The sequence below is a fragment of the Heloderma suspectum genome, chromosome Z (genome assembly GCF_057233095.1).
Source record: "Heloderma suspectum isolate Gila_16-S chromosome Z, 16-S_ref, whole genome shotgun sequence".
Taxonomy (NCBI): Eukaryota; Metazoa; Chordata; class Lepidosauria; order Squamata; family Helodermatidae; genus Heloderma; species Heloderma suspectum.
In genome coordinates this window covers 16,015,863-16,038,014 of record NC_139476.1, presented here as the reverse complement: position 1 = coordinate 16,038,014, position 22,152 = coordinate 16,015,863, and the positions used below count along the sequence as shown (strand labels likewise).

Sequence of the window (22,152 nt, the reverse complement as noted above, 5' to 3'; positions counted from 1 at the left end):
ATAAAGAGACGTATCCTCCCTCGTGTTGACAGCAGTATATGGCAGCCTTCCCCGACCTGGCTGGGCATGATGGGAGTTGTAGTCCAACACCTCTGGAGGGCATAGCTGATAGCGTTAGTTCAGATCCACATCACACTAAACTGCGTCCATCAGCCTGATATTGGAGGAGGAGGCGGTGACCCTTCTGCCGCTCAGCCTTTTGGAACCTGGCTGCAATTGCCAGCTTAAGCACCTTCCCTCTGCACGTGATTTATGTCTGCTGCATTTCCCTGCCTTCTCCCCCCCACCCCGTACTCCTCCTAATTTGCTCCCCTGTTGCGTCTTCTCAGGTGAAAGCGAGGCAGGGCTTAGAGAGGAAGAGAGCACAGATCAGGAAGGAATGCTGGCTTACTTGTTTGGAGAAGGAGCCCTGACAACCAGCGCCGAGGAAGGAAGGAACGAGAAGCTTAATTTAGATGGCCAGAGAGAGCAGGAGGAAGAAGAGAGAGACGCCCGTTTCCCTTCCAGCTAGAACAGTTCTGGCTTTGCCAGCCCTGGGGGGAGAAACTTCACTGGCGTCAGTGGCTTACGTCTGTTGAGAATCGGAATGTCTCCTCTGTTATGTGACATCTTTACCAGGGCTGGGGAACTTACAGCCCTCCCAGATGAACTTGGACAACAACTCCCATCCACCCCGATGGGAGTTGGTGTCCAACAAAATCCAAAGGGCCCCAGGTTCCCTGCCCTGTCTTAAACCATGGATAGGGCAGGAGTTGGGCAACTGTGGGAGGTCTGGGGGCCATCCCCCCCGATCCATCCCATAGGCCTCACAGTTGCAGGACACCAAGAAAAAAAAATAAAAATGACATCTGCAGCTTGCAAACAAGCTAAAATTGACCCCATTTTCATATTTGGGAGCTGGTGCTGCCAGGGGGTTGGTGCTCCAAAGGCCCTGTTGCAGATCGGAGGATCCAGGCCCTGTTTGGGCCGCCCATGCAGTGCCAAGCCCCTCCACCACCTTCTTGGCATGCCTGCATCAGATGTTTGTTTCGGCAACACTGAGCCCCCCAGCACTTCAAACGCAGCCCTTCTGCATCGGAGTTCCCCTTACCCGGGCAGCCGTCTGGCTGTTCCTGACTATGGTTCCCCCCGCAACCCTCCTCCTCCTCTGTGTTTTAAGAGGAACCTGCCCTCGCTCGGATTTGAACCCTCAAATCTCTTCTCGGTAATGGAGGCCTGGTGCGGGAATTGCTGATGCCTGCTGTGTCAGGCTGCTCTTAAAAGGCCCTGCACAAGCCGTAGGAAGAGGGAAGGGGCGTCGAGGGTGGGGAAAAGACAGCCGAACTCAGAAACGCTGAAGGCAAACCTAGTTAATGTATGGTTTTGTGTGTGTGAGTGGCAGTAAGCAGGTGTTGTTCTTTCCCCCCCAATCCCCATTTAAAGAGCCCCCAAATGGCTCTGTAGTTCATCTTCCCTGAGGAAGAGCCAGGGAACTGTGGCCGCTGTTCCATCGCTTCAATCCCACCTCCCCACCCCATGCCCTCTGCATCATGCACCCCCCCGCCCACCCCAGACCCCATTTATGGGGAATTCCTTGTCCATCTCTATGAGCCAGAGGAAAGGGAACACGCGAGAGCTGGCTTTTGTGTGGGCGGCCATTTGCTCCCTGTTTCACCTCCACTCACTCCAGGATGAGCCCTCTGTATCCCAGAAGTGACACCGCTCGAGTGCATGGCAGGTTACGGGATAGGGTGGGTTTTTACCAGAAGCGACGGGGGGACATGCCCACTGGTTGCGTCCAGTTCCTGCTCTGGTCAGTGTTGTAAGACGTTTCGGGTGAAGGAGAGAGGAAGTAGGGTAGCAAATAGCATATTCCTGTAGCCTCCCTGCACCTGGCATGCTACAGATGTGCTAGGCTGCAACTCCATCATCCCCAACCAGCAAACTGGCTGGGGATGATGGAGTTGCAGCCCAGCAAATCTGTAGCACGCCAGGTCCGGGAAATCTGTATTCCCTCTCTTGAACAGCCACCGCAGCATTTTGTGTGCCTGCGGCATGCATCTCCCATGTGCTACAGGAGCATGTGCTGGGGTGTATGTGTGGAAGGGAACATCAGCCCCCTCCGTGGGCCAGCCAGATAATTGCTGCAAGCATTTAATCGCTCCCATTATCTGCTGCTGCTTCAAACAGTCTCAGTTTCAAGGCCCATCGAAAGCTGTCAGTCAGTGGGCTTGACATGCAATTACGGGAAGATGGCGGATCATTGCTCTGGCCCTCTCGAGTGCCTGTTCCGACATCTCTCCCAGGGAATGCGAGCTCTTAAGCATCCCACAGCTCTGCCCACACAGCTGCGCGCATACTTTTACTGTGCCCCCGTTCTCGTTGCATTAAGGTTTTGAGAAAAGCGTTTCTTTGGAACCTCCCATGACCCTAGTAAGTAGTAAGAATTGGTGTGAACAGCAAAATAAAATCGTTTTTTCCCCTTTTCCTTTTTTTAAAAGCTCGGCTCTCATTCTAGAGGTTTTGCAGTTCAGCTTAGAGTAGATCAGTTATCTATTATCTATCAAAGAGTTCACTGAGAGCACTGACTGTGGAATTTTATATTAGACGATAATAGCTCATCCCCTTCCAGTAGCTTGGATCAGGCAACAAAAGGCTTAAAATACCCATTTGGCAATCCAGCTGAGAACAGTTAGAAAACATTCCTGGCCCCTGCAACGTTTCGTTCTCCAATTCAAAGACTCTTTGCAAGTAGGACCGTGGTTGGGGAAGGAACCCTCTATCTTAAATTTTGGGGAGGTGCTGCTGGTTAGAGAAGAAAGTACTGGGCCTGGATGGCACCAGTGGTCTGAAGGTACTTAGATTCACGAGGAGAATCCACAGCTCATGCGTGGAGCCCTGTGCCCAGTTCTGGGCATCACACATTCCGAAGGAAATAGAGCAGGGGTGCGGAACCTCTTTCAGCCCGTGGGCTGAATTCCATTTTAGAGAAGTGCTCGGGAGCCACATTCCAGTGGCGGGCGGGACCAGAGGCAAAAGGGGCAGGATTAAAAATACCTGCCGTATATTAGCTTGAAGATCTTCCTGCCGGTAACTGGTGAATTGTGCCCCAGTGGGAATAAAAAGTGTGGCTCCCGTCGTCTTTCCTGCCCTCAGGGCCCCCTTTTCTGGCCTCAAGGCTTTGACACAGCTCTCTCAAAAGCCACCACGGCCAAGAGCTTTTATTCCTGTCCCAAACGAGAGCAGAGGCCCTTGAAATCTGACTGGTAAAAAGGGAGCCCTCACCAAGCCTCCCCTCCGACCCTCCCTCCCCTCCGACCCTCCCTCCCCAGAAACAAAGTGCTTTTTCAGGAAGGAGCGTGAATGCCCGCTTCAAAGTAGAACTCATGTTGCCTAAGAACGATGGGTGCAGAACCTTTCTCTGCCCGAGGGCCACATTCCATCTGGGAGAAGCTCTTGGGGGCTGCATTCTGGTGGTGGGCGTGGCCAAAAGCAGAAAGGGCAGGATTGAAAATACCCCCTATTTTAGCTTAAAGCTGTGACTAAAGCCTTGTGGGGGTGGGGGACGACACTGCACAAACACCAGGAAGCCACCAAACGGTTGGTGGTGAGAGGAATTGGACTGGGGTCAGGGAAAGGGAGATGGCCCTCTGGGGAACTCCAGCAGGCTGGACTGGGACCCTGGGCCTGAGAGTTTGCCCCCCTGATTAGAAGGAGTTCAGAAAAGGATGATGAAGTTAGTCCGTGGTATGAAAACAAGTCCTATTTGGAGGAGTTGAAGGATCCGGGTATGTTTCGACCGGAGAAGAGAAGACCAAGGTGGGACGTGGTCGCCTCTTCAAAGCCCTGAAGGGGCTCTGCACGGAAGAGGGCAAAGGCGTCTTCTCTGCTGCCCTCCCTGAGGGAAGGACTAGATCTAAGGGGCAGATGTTACAGGGGGGCAGATTTTGGTTGAATGTTGAGAGAAAGTTTTTTGGCAGCAGGAGCAGTTTGACAGTGGAACCAGTGACCCTAGTGGGGCAATGGGCTCAAGCAGAAACGGGATAGGCGCCTGTTAAGGATACTGTAAGCGCTGGATTTCCTGCATGGAGTTGGACTAGGTGTCCTGTGAGGCCCCCTCCAACTCTGGTGTTCAGTGATCCTTTGCATGCGGAAGGTCCCAGGTGCAGTCCTTGTCCACAGCCACCTGAGGGTGTGTGGGACTTCCAAAAGTGACTCTGGTTACATCTGGGGTGGGGAGAGTAGACCACAAATTTGGTGGAAGCCGTATTCCCCAGGTGCAGAGCTGCAGACCAGATCTGGCCCCCTTGGTGTTGCGATCTGGCCCTCTAGAGTTCCCCAGAAGGCCATGCCCCCTCCCTCTGGCCCCACCCGCTCTCTCCCAACTGCCGGTCGTTCAGCGGTTTCCCCGGCCTTCATGCAGTGTCCCCCCCCCCCCCGTTCTAAAAGGCTGAAATGCCCCTCCAAAGAAGGCTCAGTGTCTGGCAGGAAGAGCTTTCCACTCAAATAGGCCGGCATTTTCCCTTTCCCCTTTTGCCCTTGGCCCCACCCACCCCCGGAATGCGGCCCCCAAGAGCATCCCCCAAATGGGATGCAGCCCTCGGGTGGAAAGAGGTTCCGCACCCCTGTCTTAGTCAATGTGGGTTCTGCTTCGAAGTGGGCCCTCGCGCACCTTCCTGAAAGAGCGCTTTGCTTCTGGAGAGGGAGGCTTAGTGAGGGCTCCCTTTTTACCAGTCAGATTTCAAGGATCTCTGTTCTCGTTTGTGACAGGAAGAAAAGCTCTCGGCCGCGGTAGCTTTTGAGAGAGACACGTCAAAGCCTCGAGAGCAGAAAAGGGTGCCTCAAGGGCAGGAAAGGCGATGGGAGCCTCAGTTTTTATTTTATTTATTTATTAAAAATATTTCTTGGCCATCTTTCAGGACAAAAGCCCTCCCAAGGCAGCTTACAGCAATAAAATACATAAAAACAGTTAAAATATTAAAAGTGATAAAAACAACAAGAAACGCCAACAAGAAAACCAGCAACAATGTTAACAGCAGTACTGCACAGCAGTCATATCAAGAGAAGGCCAAGGTAAAATAATGTTTTGAAGGCCTTCTTACAAGTCTGCAATGATGAAGCATGGCAGACCTCTGATGGCAGCTTATTCCAAAGGTGTGGGGCCACTGCAGAGAAGACCCTGACTGCTCTCAAGGGTGGGCAAATGAGAAGGGCCTCTCTTTCTGATCTTAAAGTGCAGGTGGGCTGATAGGGGTGTAGGCGGTCCTTCAGGTAACCTGGTCCCAAACTGTTTAAGGCTTTAAACGTCCAAACCAGCACTTTGAATGGGGCTCGGAAACGCCTGGTACCCAGTGCAGCTGGTGCAGTATAGGTGTTTCATGATCGAATTCCCTCGCCTACACCAATACTTGGGCAGCTGCATTCTGCACAAGTGAGAGTTTCTGAACCGTCTTCAAAGGCAGCCCCACATATAGCGCATTACCTTAGTCCAGCCTGGACCTAACTAGTGCTTGGATCGCTGAGGCAAGGTCTGTCCTCTCATTCCACATGAGGTGGAAGACTGCCCCTCTCAGAGGGTAGCACAGAACTTACCATGGTCTATTTTGGGGTTGGCTTCGCTGTGCCGTGCCGTCAGCTCTTTGCACCCATGGGATCGTTTTGAGCCAAATAGCCACTGTGCAGAACCGGTACAATGGAAACTGCCCTGCTCCTGTCCTCTGTTAGCACAGCATCTTCAGAGAAGCGTCGGCTTAAACAGCAAAAAAAGAGGGTGAGTTGTCAAATGTTGCTGTGATAGCGGATACTCCCAATGTGAAGTAGTTCATGCCGTCCCTTGGAGAAAAAGTGGATGTAACAACAGGCCTGTGTGAATGCAGCTGGAGAGAGGTGGGAAAGGTCACCCCATCAGTGCATGTTAACAGAAGGACCCGTGAGCTGAGCTGAGCTGGGCAAAAGGTCTTGCCAAAATCACAACACTTGCTTTCTGAGATCTTAATAAGATTCGTATGTAAGATTCTCTTGGAGGAAAAGGCTATCAACAGCTCCTAGTCCTGAGGATCTGTGCTATCTCCAGTAACAGAGGCAGTGAGCTTATGTACACCAGTTGCTGGGGAACATGGGTGAGAGCATGCTGTTGCGCTCATGCCCTGCTTGTGGGTTCCCAGTCGACACCCAGTTGGCTGCCATGTGAACAGAACACTGGGCTAGATGGACCCTGGGTCTGATCCAGCAGGGCTCTTCTGATGTTCATGTGTGAAATGTGTAAAATTATATTTTATGCTGTATAAGCCGGTCGCTACTACTAGCCCCAGATTTCACAGCTTCCGCCAGCCGATTCCATCTATTCCCACCCCAACCTTCTGTCTCCTGGTCACACTGCAGTGTGACAGAATGCTAGCAAGTGGAGTAGAGGGAGATATGTATTGTTATCACTGCCTTTTATTGATATCCTGCTACCCACCGCAAATGGAAGCCCCAAAAGCGGCTAACAGCATCATCGTGCAGAAAACGATAGCATCAAAGGCTTCGTCCATCTTCCTTTGAGGAGGGGAAAATGCAATAGCAACAGTGTCTTTTGATAGGTAGTGCTAGGAGCTGGCCATCTGAGAGCAACCCAGAGGACAGAGGTGATGCTTTCTGGTGCACAGGAGTCAGGCTACATTTTTATGTTTCAACTGGTTTAGCGTGGAAACTGGTGGCTTTTGCCTTCCCTTTTAGGTTGAAGAAGGGTTTCTAGCTTGCAACGTGGTGGTGGTGGGGGAAGTTCAGCAAGGAATAATGCTCTGATTTGGTGTAATGCTTCCTGTGGCTTCTGGGGACCGGGAGGTTGGCTCCCAGAGTGCCAGAAGTTGCCCACCCCTGTTGTAACCGCTTCGGCGATAACTGTCCCTCTAAGTATAGGTGGTGAGAGCAACAGGCTAGTTCTCCATTCCCCCTGAACCCATGCTTCTTATTCACTGCCCGATGCCCTGCCAGAGAAGTCCTGCCAACTACCACTGAGTGCCAATTTTGAGCATTGGAGGCATGCAAAGATGGCGCTCACACAAGCAAAGATGGGCTGGGTGAGGATTATTCCAGAGTTGGCATGTGGCTTCCTGGTGCACAGGTGCAGATCCACAAAAGAGCTCTCATGCTTGACTCTCCCAGAGTTCTCTGCTTTTCATAGACTCATAGAATAGCAGGGTTGGAAGGGGCCCGCAAGGCCATCGAGTCCAACCCCTGCTCAATGCAGGAATCCAAGTCAGAGCATCCCTGACAGGTGGCTGTCCAGCCTCGTCTTGAACGCCTCCAGTGTGGGAGAGCCCAGCGCCTCCCTAGGTCATTGGTTCCATTGCTGTATTGCTCCCTTTTGAGAAAGGGAGTCCACTTCCTTTGCTGTGAGATGGAGGCAACCTCTTTTTTGAAAGCTGGCGTGTGTACCGATTTTGGTAATGTTCCTCTGCCTGAATGGGAGCCATCACAGGAGTTCTGCTCGCTCTCCCCTCCCAACTCATTGAGTAATCAATGAGAGGCATTGCCCCCGAGGTCTGAAGTTCTACATCGCACATTGAGCTTCTGATACCGCCCAGAGAGCTTCAGCGATGAGATTGTCTTGAGATGCCATTAAATACATGAAAACATTCATGTTGTTGACTCAAAATACGGTGGAAGATGCCTTGAGATTCCTGCATTGAGCAGGGGGTAGGACTCGATGGCCTTCCAGGCCCCTTCCAGCCCTACTATTCTATGATTGTATGGGTCAGAGTCACAACGGAACATCATTCCAGTGTTGAGTAACTGGGTGCTCCAACCAGTTGAGCGTTTCCCCCCCTTCCCTGAACATCCATGTGGGTACAGGTGGGGAACTGTTCCGCCCCTGAGAGCTGGATGGCCTGTTGAGTATCCCCCCAGGGGCTGGATGATATCAGTAGGTGGGTCCTCCCACCCCCTGCTCCAAAACTGTGCCCCTGATGTCATAGCAGTCCCTTTTTCTGTGTGCAGAGCTGTTGCTCCGTCACTCTCTGTGTACAAGGAAAAGACACCAGCGCTTGGAGATGAGGGCAGGTTTCTGCTCCGCACTAGGGAAACAGGCAGGACCTGATGTGGGCCAGATGAAGAACCCCATGGGCCAGAAGCGGCCCCCAAACCTGCATTGGGGGGAGGTAGTATCATTCAGTGGTAAGGCAGCTGCTTCGCAAGCAGGCAAGTTCAGTCGCTGGCATTTTAAGTTAGAAGAAGGCCGAGGTAGCAAGTGATGGGAAAACCTGTTCTCTCTGCTTAAGAGCTGCTGAGTTAGATGGATGAATAGTCCGACTTGGTATAATTTCTTCATTCTGTATTTTCAATATTTTTATCCCACTCTTCACCCCCAAAAAGGCTCCCGGAACGGCTCACGTACAATTGGTAAACCAGCCAGTCCCTGCATACAGGATTACAATCTAAAGAAAAAGACAAAGCAAACAAGGAAAAAGGAACAAGGACGGTAGAGGAAAAAAATTCAGTTCAGGAGTTCAGGATCCCATTAAAAAGATCTCTCTCTCTCTCTCTCTCTCTCTCCCCCCCACTCCTCTCCAAAGAAAAAAAAATCCTGCTGTGATCAATTCCCCTGCAGTGTGTGTGTGTGTGTGTGTGTGTTCCAGACAGCCGCAGAGAAGGGAGAAAAGCAGAGGTGAGTCACTGGTGGGGGTGGATGCTGAGTTATGGGAGGGGGGACTCATTAAGCCTTCCATTGGTCAGAGGAAGAAGAGACTTGAACAAGAAGTCTGGCTTCTTTCCCCCACCAAACCGCTTGTTAAAAAATTTATGTGGCTTGGCTGAACGTTAAAAACACCTCTCTTTTTTTTTTTTTCCTGATGGGCACAAAAGGCATTACTCAAAGTAGATGTTGGAAGGATTGGAGCAGGTTTTCTCAACTAGGTGCCCTCAAGATGCATTGGATGGGAATTTCCATCACCGTCAGTCAGCTGGGGATGATGGAAATTCTCATCCAACGCATCTGGAGGGCACTCGGTTGGGGAAGGCTAAATTAAAAGTCTCCTCTACTACGGGTGACAAAACGAAACAAAACCCTTGTAAGTCTTAGCAGAAGTGAGCCCTTTAGGGGGCACCATTTCGACAATTGACCTGTCCAACCTCCCTCCCTTCCTCTTTATTAAAAATATACAAACTTGGGGTGAGTAGAGCCACATGGATTTCAGATTTCATGGGAGGGGGACATGTCAGAGCCAACGGGGCAAGATTCACTGAAGTCCAACGTGGGTCGTTCAGCTCTTGGAACAAGGTGAAATTATTGGCGGGAGAATCAGTGATGATTTTCTTCGTTCTAAAAAGCCTTTTTGCATAATATCCCAATCCCCTATATATTTAGCACACCTTTATCCCTAACACCAAGGAACTCCGGTCCTGTTATGTGTGACCTCCCCTACCCTGTATTAACCTCACAGCAACCCTGCCAGGTAGGTTAGGCAAAGACAGAGAGAGAGAGAGAAAATGACTCAGGAAGCTTTAGGGTGACAGGATCTGAATGTGGGTGTCCCTCGTCTTAGACCCACAGAGCGTGGGCCATCTGTCTCATGCCTTTTGCTGGGGGATGTGGGAAAGATTGTCGTATATAGACTAAGAGGGAGGGGAGGAAAATGGACAGGAATTTAGGGAACTGCATCCTTTGGGCCCTGAGAAAAAGACCCTCCCCTCCCCAGTATCTCTCTTTGCACACACCCTGCCCCCAAATCAACTCATAGGAGCATAGCATTTATTTCTCTTGCTCTTAAGTAGTCTCCGGTGCCCTTGCGACATCAGCAGCCTTTGCTCCAATCCACGTCCTCTCAGGCCTATTTGCATGCCCAACAACCAACATACACCGTGCTCCCAAAGGGGACAAAGGCTGCCTGGAAGCAAAGCATGCTGACACAGTGCCTGTGTCTGGAAACAGCAGCTTACAGTGCAGGACTTGATGAAGTCAGGGCAGACTTTGGCGTCCAAAGCAATGGGGTTGGGGAAAGGGCCGAAAAGAAAGAAGGTGAGTCAAAACTATGACGGAGGGGAGGTTGGCTTACGTGCCAGCCACAGCTCATCTCTGCAGCCACAGTTCTGGTAAATGTCTTGCAAAGGCCTCTGAAGAAGTACAGCCATCTTATCAACAGGCCTCAAAATAGCTTTTTCACTTCTGAAGTGATCAGGCTTGTTTTTTGGCTTGCGGGCCAAAAGTGCCCTCTTTGGAGCCCTTTTCAGTGCTTAGAACCTGTAAGGTGACCAGAGATCGAGAGGCTGAATTCTCCCTCAATTTTCAGCTTTCATAAATTAAACCCAAGTCTCTAGTCCCTCTGGATTTTGGCGGGGGAAGGAAAGGTGTGCAGATAAAGAGTTCTACCTGATAGTTTAAGGAGTATGTTTGCATCCACCTTCTGGCCAAAGTAATACAAAGGCACAGGGATGAGTCTTAACTTAGGCCTTGGTTTTAAATTGTGCGTGCAGTTGTTCCATTCTTATTTATTAAGATTAAGTAACGTTCTGTGTTATGCCGGGGTGGCCTTCCAGATGTAGTTGGACAGCAACCATGCATATTTTCATTTCCAAATTGCATAATATATTCTGCTGCTAAGATGGGTGGGCCAAGAACTGATAGAGGGAAATCTCACTCCCTCATTCGTGGAATCCCAGACCTCCAAGTCTCTCTGTGCAACTGAGAGGGGTAGAAACTCACCAAACTTGATCTTTTGAAAATCTGCATCCAGTATCTTCTTTGTGTCTGTGTGGGGGGGGGGGTTTGCTTGCTTTTTTGCTGTTGTTTATTTATTTATTGTGCTTCAGTGGAATGGATTGAGCAGGACTTGGGAGGAGAAGGGAGTGTTGTGACGAACTGGAAGCAGGGGGACGGCTTTCAGCTGAAAGAGTGCGAAGAAGGAAGACATGGAAAATAAGGGGGGAAAGTGTTGAGACTGTGGGGGATGGAGAAAGGTTGCAAAGGGAAGAATCCTAGAGCTGGAAGGGGTCTTGTAGGTCATTTACTCAATCCCCCATACTGCTCAGTGCAAGAAACCCAGAGCTACTGCCTACCCAAGAGGTGGCTGACTGGACCTCCATTCAGGCAGAGTCCACCAACCTGTTTAGATAAGAGGGGTGGATACAGGACACAATTTCACAACATGTTTACGTGCCCCTTGATGTGTACAAACGATCAGGGAGACGTGATAGAGGTGTACAAAATTCTACATGGGGTAGAGAATGTGAAGAGGGAGATGTTTTTCTCCCTCTCAAAATCCTAGAACCCGGCATCGTCCCATGAAGCTGATTGGTGGGAGATTCAGGACAGATCAAAAGGAGGACTTCTTCACACTGTGCAGAGTTGAACTGTGGAACTCACTACCACAGGATGTAGTGACAGCCACCAATTTGGATGGCTTTAAAAGGGGGTTGGACAGATTTCTGGAGGAGGAAGTGGCGATCAACGGCTCCTAGTCCCGATGGCTCTGTGCTTCCTCCAGAATCAGAGGCAGTGAGCCTATGTACACCAGTTGCTGGAGAACATGGGCGGGAGGGTGCTGTTGCACTCATGCTCTGCTTGCGGGTTCATAGAATCATAGGGTTGGAAGGGGCCTAGAATGCCATCGAGTCCAACCCCCTGCTCCATGCAGGAAGCCTGATTCCCAGGCGGTCTCCATCAAAGTACTAACCAGGGTTGACCCTGCTTAGCTTAGATGGACCCTTGGTCTGATTCAGCAGGGCTCTTCTGATGTTCTAAATATCTTCCCTGCTGCTTGGCAGGATGATGCAGACAAACAGGATAACCTGGGAGAGGCAGAGGGTTGGGGGGTGCGCGCGCGGACTAGAGAGAGAGAGAGAGAGTGTCAGAAAGGAGATCGCAGGACTGGTGTCAGGTAGGAATGGTTAGGCACTTGCCAAGGGCCCATACCCCAGCGGGGGCCCACAGATAAGAGACTGGACTTGCTCCTCCTCACCATTGCAACCTGCTTGTTCAGCTGCCTCTCTCTCTGGCCCAGACAACGGTGGTGGTGAGAAGGAGGAGCAGGAGACGTTGCCACCAATTCTCCCCTTGCTCTCAGCCTGTCGGGCAAGCCAGCAGTCGCAATGCTGATGGTGACCCCCGTGGCGAGAAGGTCGGCCAGTTGAAGGCGCCTTTCCCAAGAGCCCCCCAAGAGCTGAAGCCCGCACTGCAGGGCCCCATCAGCAAATCTGGTGAACGTCAAGTCGAGGGAGGAAACGGCAGTGGCAGCTATGTTCCCTACAAATTGTAAAAGAAATCGTACAGATCTGGAGGCTTTCCATGTCTTGGCATTCCAGACACGTGTGCCGGGGTTCTTCGTGCCTTTAGCAAAGCATCGTGCACACCCCTTTGGGGGTGGCAGATTTCTTTCCATTTTTCAGCCTCCCAGGGAGAGTAACCACTGTTCTGCAACATCACTGTGTCATGTTCAATCCCCCCCCCATTTTTGCTTTGGGTCACACTGCTTTCTTTTTGGTCTCCCTCCCACATGCACCCCGGATGGGTAGCGATGACGGCAGCCACCAGCCGGGAATTGCCGTGACGTTCGGCACTTGGCGTGCTGAGGCGGAGGGAGCGTTGTGCGTCCTCTGGCAAAATGAGACATAATCATCTTGCGTCCTTTCTTTTTTTATTATTTTTTGCTGCTGGCTCTGAGTCACAGGGCTTGAAAAGCCCCGGTGTGTCATGTGTACTTCTCTGCATGAAAATTACCTTGGCAGAATCCGCTTGGAGGGGGGTTGGGGGGAGATGCAGGCCAGCTCAGAGGGGGCATCAGCGGCTGGGCACGATGTGAATAATTCTCGTGTGTGTGCGCGCATTCTTCCCTACCTCATTGCTGAGCTAAGCAGCTGCTGGTGCAGCCTTGGAGAACGGCGTGCTTGCTTTGAGACATTTAGAAATCCTCCTACAGTCAACTCAAGGCCCTTTTAAAACCAAGTGCACACACACGTGCACCATTTACTGTTTCATTTCACAACAGGAGGTAATTACTACGAAAACAAAAATGGTCATCCATCGAAGATGGACAGGGAGAGAAAGAAATGCCAAAAGGGTTAGGAGGTGTCTGAGCTGCCCTGTTTGGAGGAGTGGGTTAGCAGGAGATGGCTCCCAAAGGGTCTGAATGGTGTTCCCTGAGCATAGGAAAGGATGTCGTTGGTATGACGAGCGCATCCCCGGTTTTTGTGGTCTTTATACATCCATTTTGACTGGTTTTCTTCCCCTCTTCCCAAGTAACTATGCAGTATGTGTCTTGTAAGTGTAGCATGGACCTTTACGGGTACCAACAGGGCCAGCTCCGAGTTTAACTGGTCCTGCGCAAAGGGCCCCCCTCACGTGCCTGGTTGTGATGGGAGTATCAGCCCTCCAAGGTGGCTGGGCAATGCCATTCTAACTTTGGCTGTGCCTCAGAGCGGCCCACGTAACGTCGCCACAGGAAAATGTGAAAAGGGAGTTCCATGAGCCCAGCAGCTTGGCGCAGAGGTCTGGAGCGGATGTCGACAAACGGTAGAGGGCACCAGCAGCTGCCCTGGGCTTCTGGTCGCTGGCACCAGGTCCAGTCTCCTGTTCTTTTCCCTGCAAAACGGGCATTGCTTTTTCCATGTGTTTGGTCTCAGGCGTTCCGTTGGACAGAAAGAATATTTTTAGCTTTGGGTGGTGGGGAAGGGGGTAGTTTCCAAAAACATTTCCGGTTCCACAGCCTGATCCGGCCAAAACTCACTTTGAGTTTTGATTGACAGGTCAAAACTCACCCCAGCCCTGCCTACGGCCAAGGTCTTTTTGAGATGGCCTGCCGGGTGACCTGTAGGCCAGTGCTCCAATTATTCTGTGGGGAGGGGGCGGTCCTTAATAAAACCCTCATGGCCTCATTGTTCGTCAAATAAGAACATCAGAATAGCCCTGCTGGATTAGACTGGTCCATCTAGTCCAGCATTCTGTCCACTCAGTGGCCAACCAGCTGTCGACCAGGAACCCAAAAGCAGGGCATGAGCGCAACAGCACCCTCCCGCCCGTGTTCCCCAGCAACTGGTATTGCCCCCCGCAACTAACCTTCTAAAAACAGTGGCTAAGGGGCTATCATAAGAGCAAAGGTCTCCTCTGCCTCCATCGCCCTTATATTTTAAGGACTGCCGTAAGCTACCTGTAGGAAGAGCCAGGTATTCATATGCTGTGCACCAGGCATGCGCAACGCAGGGCACCCCCTGAGCGCATAATCTCTTGCTCACATGTAAGTCCTTACCGTGTGAACTGGGTTCCTCCACCCTCCACTGCCTAAACTCCATGGCTTGAGGGGCGGGTATTTCCCTCTATTCACATGGCTCTGTAGTCCTGTTGAAGAGTTTTGTGTCGCTCCGAGGCTTGCTATCCTACCCCACTTGCCCGGTTGACCTGTGGCAGTTGCTGTCCTGCTGGGGCTCGAAGATGTAAACCAGTCCTTCCCTCCCCCAGCCCCCCACGTGTGTAGGATCACAGCTCCTGACACTCCCTGCCAACATGGTTGCTGGCTGCCAAGATGATGGAACTTATAGAATCATAGAATAGTAGGGTTGGAAGGGGCCTACAAGGCCATCAAGTCCAACCCTCTGCTCAATGCAGGAATCCAAGTCAGAGCATCCCTGACAAGTGGCTGTCCAGCCTCGTCTTGAAGGCCTCCAGTGTGGGAGAGCCCACCACCTCCCTAGGGAATTGGTTCCATTGGCGTATTGCTCTTACAGTCAGGAAGTTTTTCCTGATGTTCAGCCGGAATCTGGCTTCCTGTCACTTGAGCCCATTCTTCCGTGACCTGTACTCTGGGATGATGGAGAAGAGATCCTGGCCTTCCTCTCTGTGACAACCTTTCCAGTCCTTGAAACACACTATCCTAACTCCCCTCAGTCTTCTCTTCTCAAGGCTAAACATGCCCAGTTCTTTCAGTCTCTCTTCATAGGGCTTTGTTTCCAGTCCCCTGGTCATCTTTGTTGCCCTCCTCTGAATCCTCTCCAGTTTGTCTGCATCCTTCTTAAAGTGTGGTGCCCAGAACTGGACACAGTTCTCCAGATGAGGCCTAACGAGTGCTGAGTAGAGGGGAACTAGGACTTCCTGGGATTTGGAAGCTATGCTTCTATTCATGCAGCCCAAAAGAGCATTGGCCTTTTTTGCAGCCACATCACATTGTTGGCTCATATTCAGCTTGTGATCGACAACAATTCCAAGATCCTTCTCGCTTGTAGTGTGGTTGAGCCACGTATCCCCCATCTTGTAACTGTGCATTTGGTTTCTTTTTCCTAGGTGCAGAACTTGGCATTGATCCCTATTCAATGTCATTCTGTTGTTTTCTGCCCAGCGCTCCAGTCTATCCACATCACTTTGAATTTTGTTTCTGTCTTCCAAAGTATTAGCTATCCTGCCCAGTTTTGTGTCATCTGCAAATCTGATCAGCATTCCCTGCACCTCCTCCTCCAAGTCATTAATAAAAATGTTGAAGAGCACTGGGCCCAGGACTGAGCCCAGTCCTGCGGTGCCCCACTCGTTCCCTCTCCCCAGTTTGAGAAGGCCCCATTGATGAGCACTCTTTGAGTCCTATTCCGTAGCCAACTGTGGATCCACCGGATCGTTGTTTCATCTAGCCCACTTTGAGCTAGTTTGCTCACCAGGATATCATGGGGCACTTTGTCAAAAGCTTTGCTGAAGTCGAGGTATCTGGAGTCCCGAACCAAATCCAGCTTCCCTGAGGTCTCAGTACAGCCCCCTGGGGTTCCACAGATAACCACACCCACTTTCCCTAGCTCTGCCCACTTTCAGCCATCGATTACTTTTTGGTTTCCCAGCTGAACAGTTGAACAGCCCGTCCAAAGGTTTTGTTATCGGCAGTAAGTTTTCAGCTGGTATGTTTTTGGCTCCACCCCTTTTTACCTTCAACTCCGCGCACTGCTGATAGGCGGTCCCCGAGAGTTCCAAAATGGAATTAGGCCCCCTGGGCTGAAAGAAGTCCTGCACCCCATGTTAAACTGTCGAACGGCAGAGCTGGGTTTTGACGGTAGTGGCAGGGTTCCCCCACTTGGCATCTTCATGGGGGAGCCTGACGGCAGGAGGGCTTTCTGCGCATGCTCAGTGGTACGGATCCTTTCTGTACCCACCATGGCTTTTTGTTTGTCTGCTTTCCAGGACAGGTGCTTGATGAGGAGGCCCGTCAAAACGGGCAGAGCTGTAGCCGGGGGCTGCCCAAGCCGGTCTGCATGAACGGGACGGAGCCGGGGCAGCTGAGCAGCAAGGCGAAAGGGGAGCGGCGGGCCAGCGCCTCGTCCAACCCCTCTCGCAAGGCCTCCTCCGCCAGCAGCAAGATTCGCAAGCTCTCCACCTGCAAGCAGCAGTGACCCGGGCCCCATCACCTGCCACAGGTGGGTAGCCTCTTTTTTCCAAGCTGGTAGCTAGCAAACCTGGCCAGAGGCTTAGCAAGGGCAGTTGGGCAGGCAGAGCGGACTCGTGGTTGCGTCTCCCTGGCTCTGCGCCTGCAGCTGAACTTCGCAAAGCAGACTGGGCCTTCAATACAGCCGGAGTGGGGGGCAGACGATCAAAGGAGGCGACGCTAGGTATCAGCCGTGGTCTGATTTGAAGGGGGTGGCGGGGTCGTACCACTCCAGCAGTCTATCTGAGCAGTGTGAATTTCAGCAGGTACCCAAAATGTTCTCTGTCTTCCTTAATTTGCTCCAGATTTTCCCATGGGGGGGGGGGCTATGTTAAGGGAGTCTGTCTCGTGCCTGGTAGCCATCGAGAGCCTCATCCTCTACACTTTTGCGTTGCATGGCCGCTGCCAGTTCTCGCAGCAGTGCCTTCCATGGATTAGCGGCGTGCTGTGCGAAGGAGGCTCCCTCAGATCCATCTTGGCAATTCGGGGACCGAGAAAACAGAAGCGTTCCTTCGCACCGCACACAGGTTTTCACTTTTCCACAACTCAGTGCACCGTTGGGCACGCATGCGCCTGGAGGCCTGCTGGTTCTCCCCCCGTTTTACCTCGTCGGGGCTCCTGGAGATCATCTGTTTGGAGCCCATTTTGTTTTTTAAAAAAAATAACGAGGGAACCTTGTGACGCTCGTGTTGGATATTGCCCAAGGGTAATTTTTGGAAATGCGAGAGGGCTGAGTCTGTCTCGTGTGGGCAGGCCAACCCTGGCATCCAAGCTGAGCGTGGCTTCTTCCGGGGGCGGATCCGGCAGCCGCCGCAGACTGGGCAGGGCCGTTCTGTGAAGGTAATCGCACGCGTGCCTCATCTGGCTGGCGTGCGCGGCTCCTTTCCTATTCTTTCTCTTCTCCTTCCCTGCGGTGGCAAATCTCCTCCTTTGTTGTTCCCCCTTCCCCAGATCTCCTCCCTGGCAGCTTTTGCACAGCTCTCCTGATTCATAAGCTCATCCCGAAAAATTATTCATCTCCGCCCCCGGATTTCCCGCCCCCGCCTCGCCTGGTCTCCGGCCTTGTCACGCTCGCTGGTGCTAAGATACTTGGCTCGCGACCAAGTTTTCCACTGCACATCCGTTCCTTCTCTTTCCCTCCCTCTCTCTCCTCCCCCCTCCAGTTCCTCACAGCATCGAGGCCGGCATTTGAAACTAGTCCTTGGGTCGCTTTGTAAATAAGAGTTTTATTAACGTGCCTCTCGCAAATGACTCAGTCCCTCGGCGGGCAAGCAAGCCATGCTTCCCTGTCCGAGATCCTAAGGTTTAGTGGGCTGGGAGACTTCTGGGTCATTTTGCCCAACCCCTGCTTTAGGTTGGAGTTCGGGAGCCAGCAGCAATAGAGAACATGATTTGCCTAATGGCCAACCCAAATCTGCCTTCTTGTCCCTTAGATCTGTGTGCTGCCATCTGGGACGGCAGTGGAGAACGTGATTTGCCTAATAGCCAACCCAAATCTGTCCTCCTGTCCCTTAGATCTAGTGTTGCCCTCCTGGACGGCAGCAGAGGACGCGTTTTCATCCTCTTCTACACAACAGCCCTTCTGGGTGGGATTCGAAGAGGGCTGTCGGCCACCTTGAGAGCCGTTTTTGGTAGAAAAGTGGGGTACAAATCAAATCAATAAATAAAAAGTCACCCACATGCATCAGACACATTCAGAATACAGTCACAGTCTTCTCCAGGGTAAACATACCCAGTTCCTTCACCCGGAATGAGGCCTGTCAGAACAAAGTAGACCTACCATTTGAAAGCGACGGTTCTCGTAATGCAGCCAAAGATCGCCTTTGCCTTTGTTTGCAGCCGGGTCATGTGGCTGGCTCGTGTTCTTCTAATTGCTGCAAGGAGAGCAAAACTCTCCTCGAATTTACTCCAGATTGACTGCATGGGGATTAGCAGAACATGGCTCCGGTCATCTCTTCCCACACTAGTTATATTCCTCTTCTCAGCTGACGTCAGCTGCCTATGAGAAGTTGTAATGAGGCCACTCTGTCTAACCAACTGCCCTGGCTAAGCCTCTGAGGAAGCCAATAGCTTGTTTTTGATCTGTTACCTTCAAAAATCAGGTCTGCTTCCATGCTGAGAAGAAAGCATTACTTTAATTAGCATTTTCATAACACCCTTTGGTTTATCCTTCCCCTCTCACATCTGTGTCCTAGTTTCCTTCCATGGGAGCATGTACTGGCACATCTAACCTAATTTTGTTTACACCTGGGCTCGCTAATGGGAGTGAGGTGCCAGCCAAGTTTCCTGCTCCTCCTGATTTTTATTTTATATTTAAATATTTTAAATTATTTTTTTTAAAGCTAGAAAGCACATTTCTGCCCCTCCAGCACCATCTTTGAATTTGAAAGAGTGATTTTGTGTTTTCAAGTTCAGCCCCCACCTCTGCTTTGCACTCAGGTCCTCAGGCGCCACCCCTCATGGCAACCATTTTGTGAGAGCACCCACAACACTCAAAATTCCAAATGTGCTCCCTGACCCAAAAACGTTGGGGACCCCTGCACTACGTTGATTGGCAGCAGCTCACTAAGGTTTTGGATGGAAGTTTATCTTAGCTCTACCTGGAAATCCCAGGGATTGAACATGGGACCTTTTGCGTGCAGAACAAGTGCTCTAACCACTGAACTGCATCCCCTTCCCACCAGTAGTTCATGGGTGGTGTACAAGTGTTTCCCCACTGCTTCTTCTCCTTACATAAACCAGAAGCGTAGACTGGGCTAAGAGGGAGTTGGTTGGACCAAGGCCACCCAGCGAGGATCATGGTGGAGGGAGGATTTGAACTCGGGTCCCTGTTGAGTGCAACACTCTATCCACCTCATCATACTGGCTCTTCGAATCAAAGTTTTTAAAGTGTTGCTGGTGGGGGATGGGAGAGGGTTTGCAAAATACCTGCCAGGGCTAACAACTTGGTTTCAAGTAATTTGAGTTGATTAACCATAAGAATGTGAGTTGATTGATCTAGCAACTAAATTAGCCAAAATCTGCACATGTGGAAAAACAATGTTTCTCAGAGAAGGAGTGGGCTTCCTTTGGTTTTTAGATGATGCACAGACATGTTGTAGAGGCATTTCCACCTGTGCGAGAAAAGGGAGGGTTGCTCTCTTTTTTTAGTGGGAGCAATCTGCTGCCTTGAGAAGTCCTTACATTCAAAATATTTGTTAATCTGCTATAGCGTTCCCCAGCACGGTGCCCTTGAGCAGTGTTGAACTCCAAATCCACTGGGCTGTGGCTCCGAGGTCCATTTCTAGCTGCAACGCTGCAGGCAACTCGATGCCCCCGGTCCTGATGTTTTGGACGACATCTCCCAGAAGTCCTGGCCAGCACGGCCAACGGTCAGGATGATGAGAGTTGCAGTCCAACACAGGTTGGGGAAGACTGATGTGTCCCCTGATTAATCAGGGCGCTTTTCTAGTCAATGAAAAGTTTATTTTCACGTCAATGGAGCCCAGAGACAGGCAGACTCTAGATATTTCGGACTGTGCCACAACTCCCATCCTCCCTGACGATTGGCCATGCTGTTTAGAGCTTCTGGGAGATGTAGTCCAAAACATCTGGAGGGCTGAGAGTTGGCTGGCTGTGGTGCAGCTGGGGCCTGACCTTGAAGCCAAGTCACCTCCGCAACCCGCAAGAGCATCAGGTGACGAGGGAAGCAGAAGCAAATTCCATTATATTCCTTTTCTCCTGCTGCTGCCAGGCGAAGCCTTTTTTATTCTCCCAGTATTTTAGCATTTTAGCTTCCTCTTCTTTTAGCTCTGGTGTTTTCAATCTATATTTTCAATCTCTGCATTGCTGCGAGGTTTTATTCTGGTTGTACTGTTCTATTGTGGTTTTAAGCATTCATATTTTATATCATTTTATGATGCGCTTTGTGATTGTAATGTCTGTGAAGCGCCCAGAGAGCTTCGGCTATTGGGAGGTATAGTAGTGAAATAAAATAAACAAAGTGAAATAGTCAGGATGGGGCTATGATTGATGTGCGTCTATAATGCAAAACTGCACAGACTCAGAGCATGCTTTTTAAAAAGAAATCAAGGCTGGCAAACGGTTTTGGGGTTGTTCTAACATAGTGGGAATGTGGAATCATGGAAAGGGGTCAGCGGGGGGAGAGATGTTAGCTGTGTGCTTTGCAACTGGATAATACTCAAGGCTGTATAAAGCCGCACCTCACCCCAAAAGCTGATGAAGTCCAGGGCCAAAAATGACCTTGCTGCATCACTAGCCGATAAATCAATTAAAATGTACAGGCCTAATAATTAGCTGTTAACATCCTGGCTCTTCTTTTGTTATTGTTACTTATCACTGTTATTGATTCTTAAAGCCTTGATTTTTTTTTTTTTTAATTTAGGATTTGTTAGCTGCCTTGCAAGGCGGAAAAGGCAGAAATGTGTGTATGTGAGGGCGGGGTGGGGGAGTGAGAGGGAGGGGGAGAAAGTAGGTGTGTCTGAGAAAGAGAAAGTGTGTGTGTGTGTGTGTTTTGTTTAAACATAAAGGTTCATTTCTCTTTTCACCCCACATCTTTTATTCTTCGCAGCCAGAGCCCTGAATTGTTCATTTAGGATTTGTTCGCGTTAGGATTTGTTAGCCATTGTGCACAGCAGAAAAGGCAGAAGTGTGTGTGTGTGTGTGTGTGTGTGACAGAGGGACGGTGTTTTTCAAAATGACACAAAGGTTTATGTATTAATTCATCTCCGCCCCCCTCTTTCATCCTGTACAGGCAGAGCCCAGAACTGTGTGCTGTCCTAGGCGACCGCCGCTGTCCTCCTCTCGCCGCCGTCTCGCCTCTTCCCTCCTCCGCCCTCCCGCCCCCATAGCAGATGATCCGTAGAACAAGCTTGCAATCAAGAGAGAGAGAAGAAAAGAAGGGAGAAACTTCTTTGCAAAAAAAGAGACAAACCGGGGGGGAGAGTTGACGCTCCGTTTGCCACCATCAGTGAGGCCTTTCTTTTGCGGAAGAGGTTGTCCATCCTTCGTCTGGCAGTATCCTGGCTCCCCGTCTCCTGTGACTTTAGGACTCTATGGGGTTGCAGTGGGGGGGGGGAGGGCGGGGGGGCGATCTTCCTTATCGCCTTCCCAGGTGTGTTTAGAATTTTTTGCAAGCCATTGAAACGCACTTTATGTAGTAGACTACTGTTATATATATAATTTTTTTTCTTTTTTTGCCCCCCCTTCCTCCCCACTTTTTTTTTTTTTGGTTTTTGTTTATATTTGCAGTATCTCTAGAGACTTACACATCGTGATGTGTTTAAAATAAAAGAGCGGGGAGGGGATTTGAGAGTGGGGATTTAAGTGGGGAGGGGGACAAGAAAATCAAACTGGTATTTAAAATGAACAACCACCATGCTCTATTAAAACAAAACAAAACAAAAAATCTGCATGCTGTTTCTAAGGACTGGAGCAAAGGGAAAAAGTAGTGCTTTTTCCCCCCTCTTTTTTTCTTCTTTTTTTAAAAAAGAAAATAAAGTTCAAAGGAGAGGCGGGGATTTGGAGCCTGTTTGTGCAGCTGAAACAGACCAGGGTGTGGGTAGGAAATCTACCCATGCTGTATCCCTCTCATCCCTATCCACACACACGGCTGGCACCAAGAATTAGAGCAGCAGGCTTGGCTGGGCGTAGAGCAGGCCACATGGTTTTCTCCTCCGACACCTGGCTGCTGCCTCCCAGCACTGCCTCAGTCTGCCTCCCGAGAGGGCTGGCCCTGCCGATCATTATCCGGCTATTGGTGCCTCGGTCCAGAGGTGGGATAGTTTGGAGCAGAATTCCGGCTCATTGC

The 22,152-nt window shown here is 50.8% G+C and overlaps 1 protein-coding gene across 4 annotated transcripts in view; it reads left to right on the top strand.

Moving 5' to 3' along the window:
• Positions 1-21,861, top strand: part of STK11 (serine/threonine kinase 11) — a 75,579-nt gene extending 53,718 nt beyond the window's left edge. For 3 of the 4 annotated variants that reach the window (XM_084826023.1, XM_084826021.1, XM_084826020.1), the window contains exons 10-11: positions 16,103-16,335; positions 21,097-21,861. In XM_084826023.1, the coding sequence (XP_084682149.1) occupies positions 16,103-16,311 (209 nt within the window). In that variant the 3' untranslated portion in view covers positions 16,312-16,335; positions 21,097-21,861. Of the gene's footprint in view, positions 1-8,534; positions 8,622-16,102; positions 16,336-21,096 lie in introns of those variants that run through there. The other variant, XM_084826026.1, reaches the window with a different exon arrangement.
• Positions 21,862-22,152: the final 291 nt, after the last annotated feature.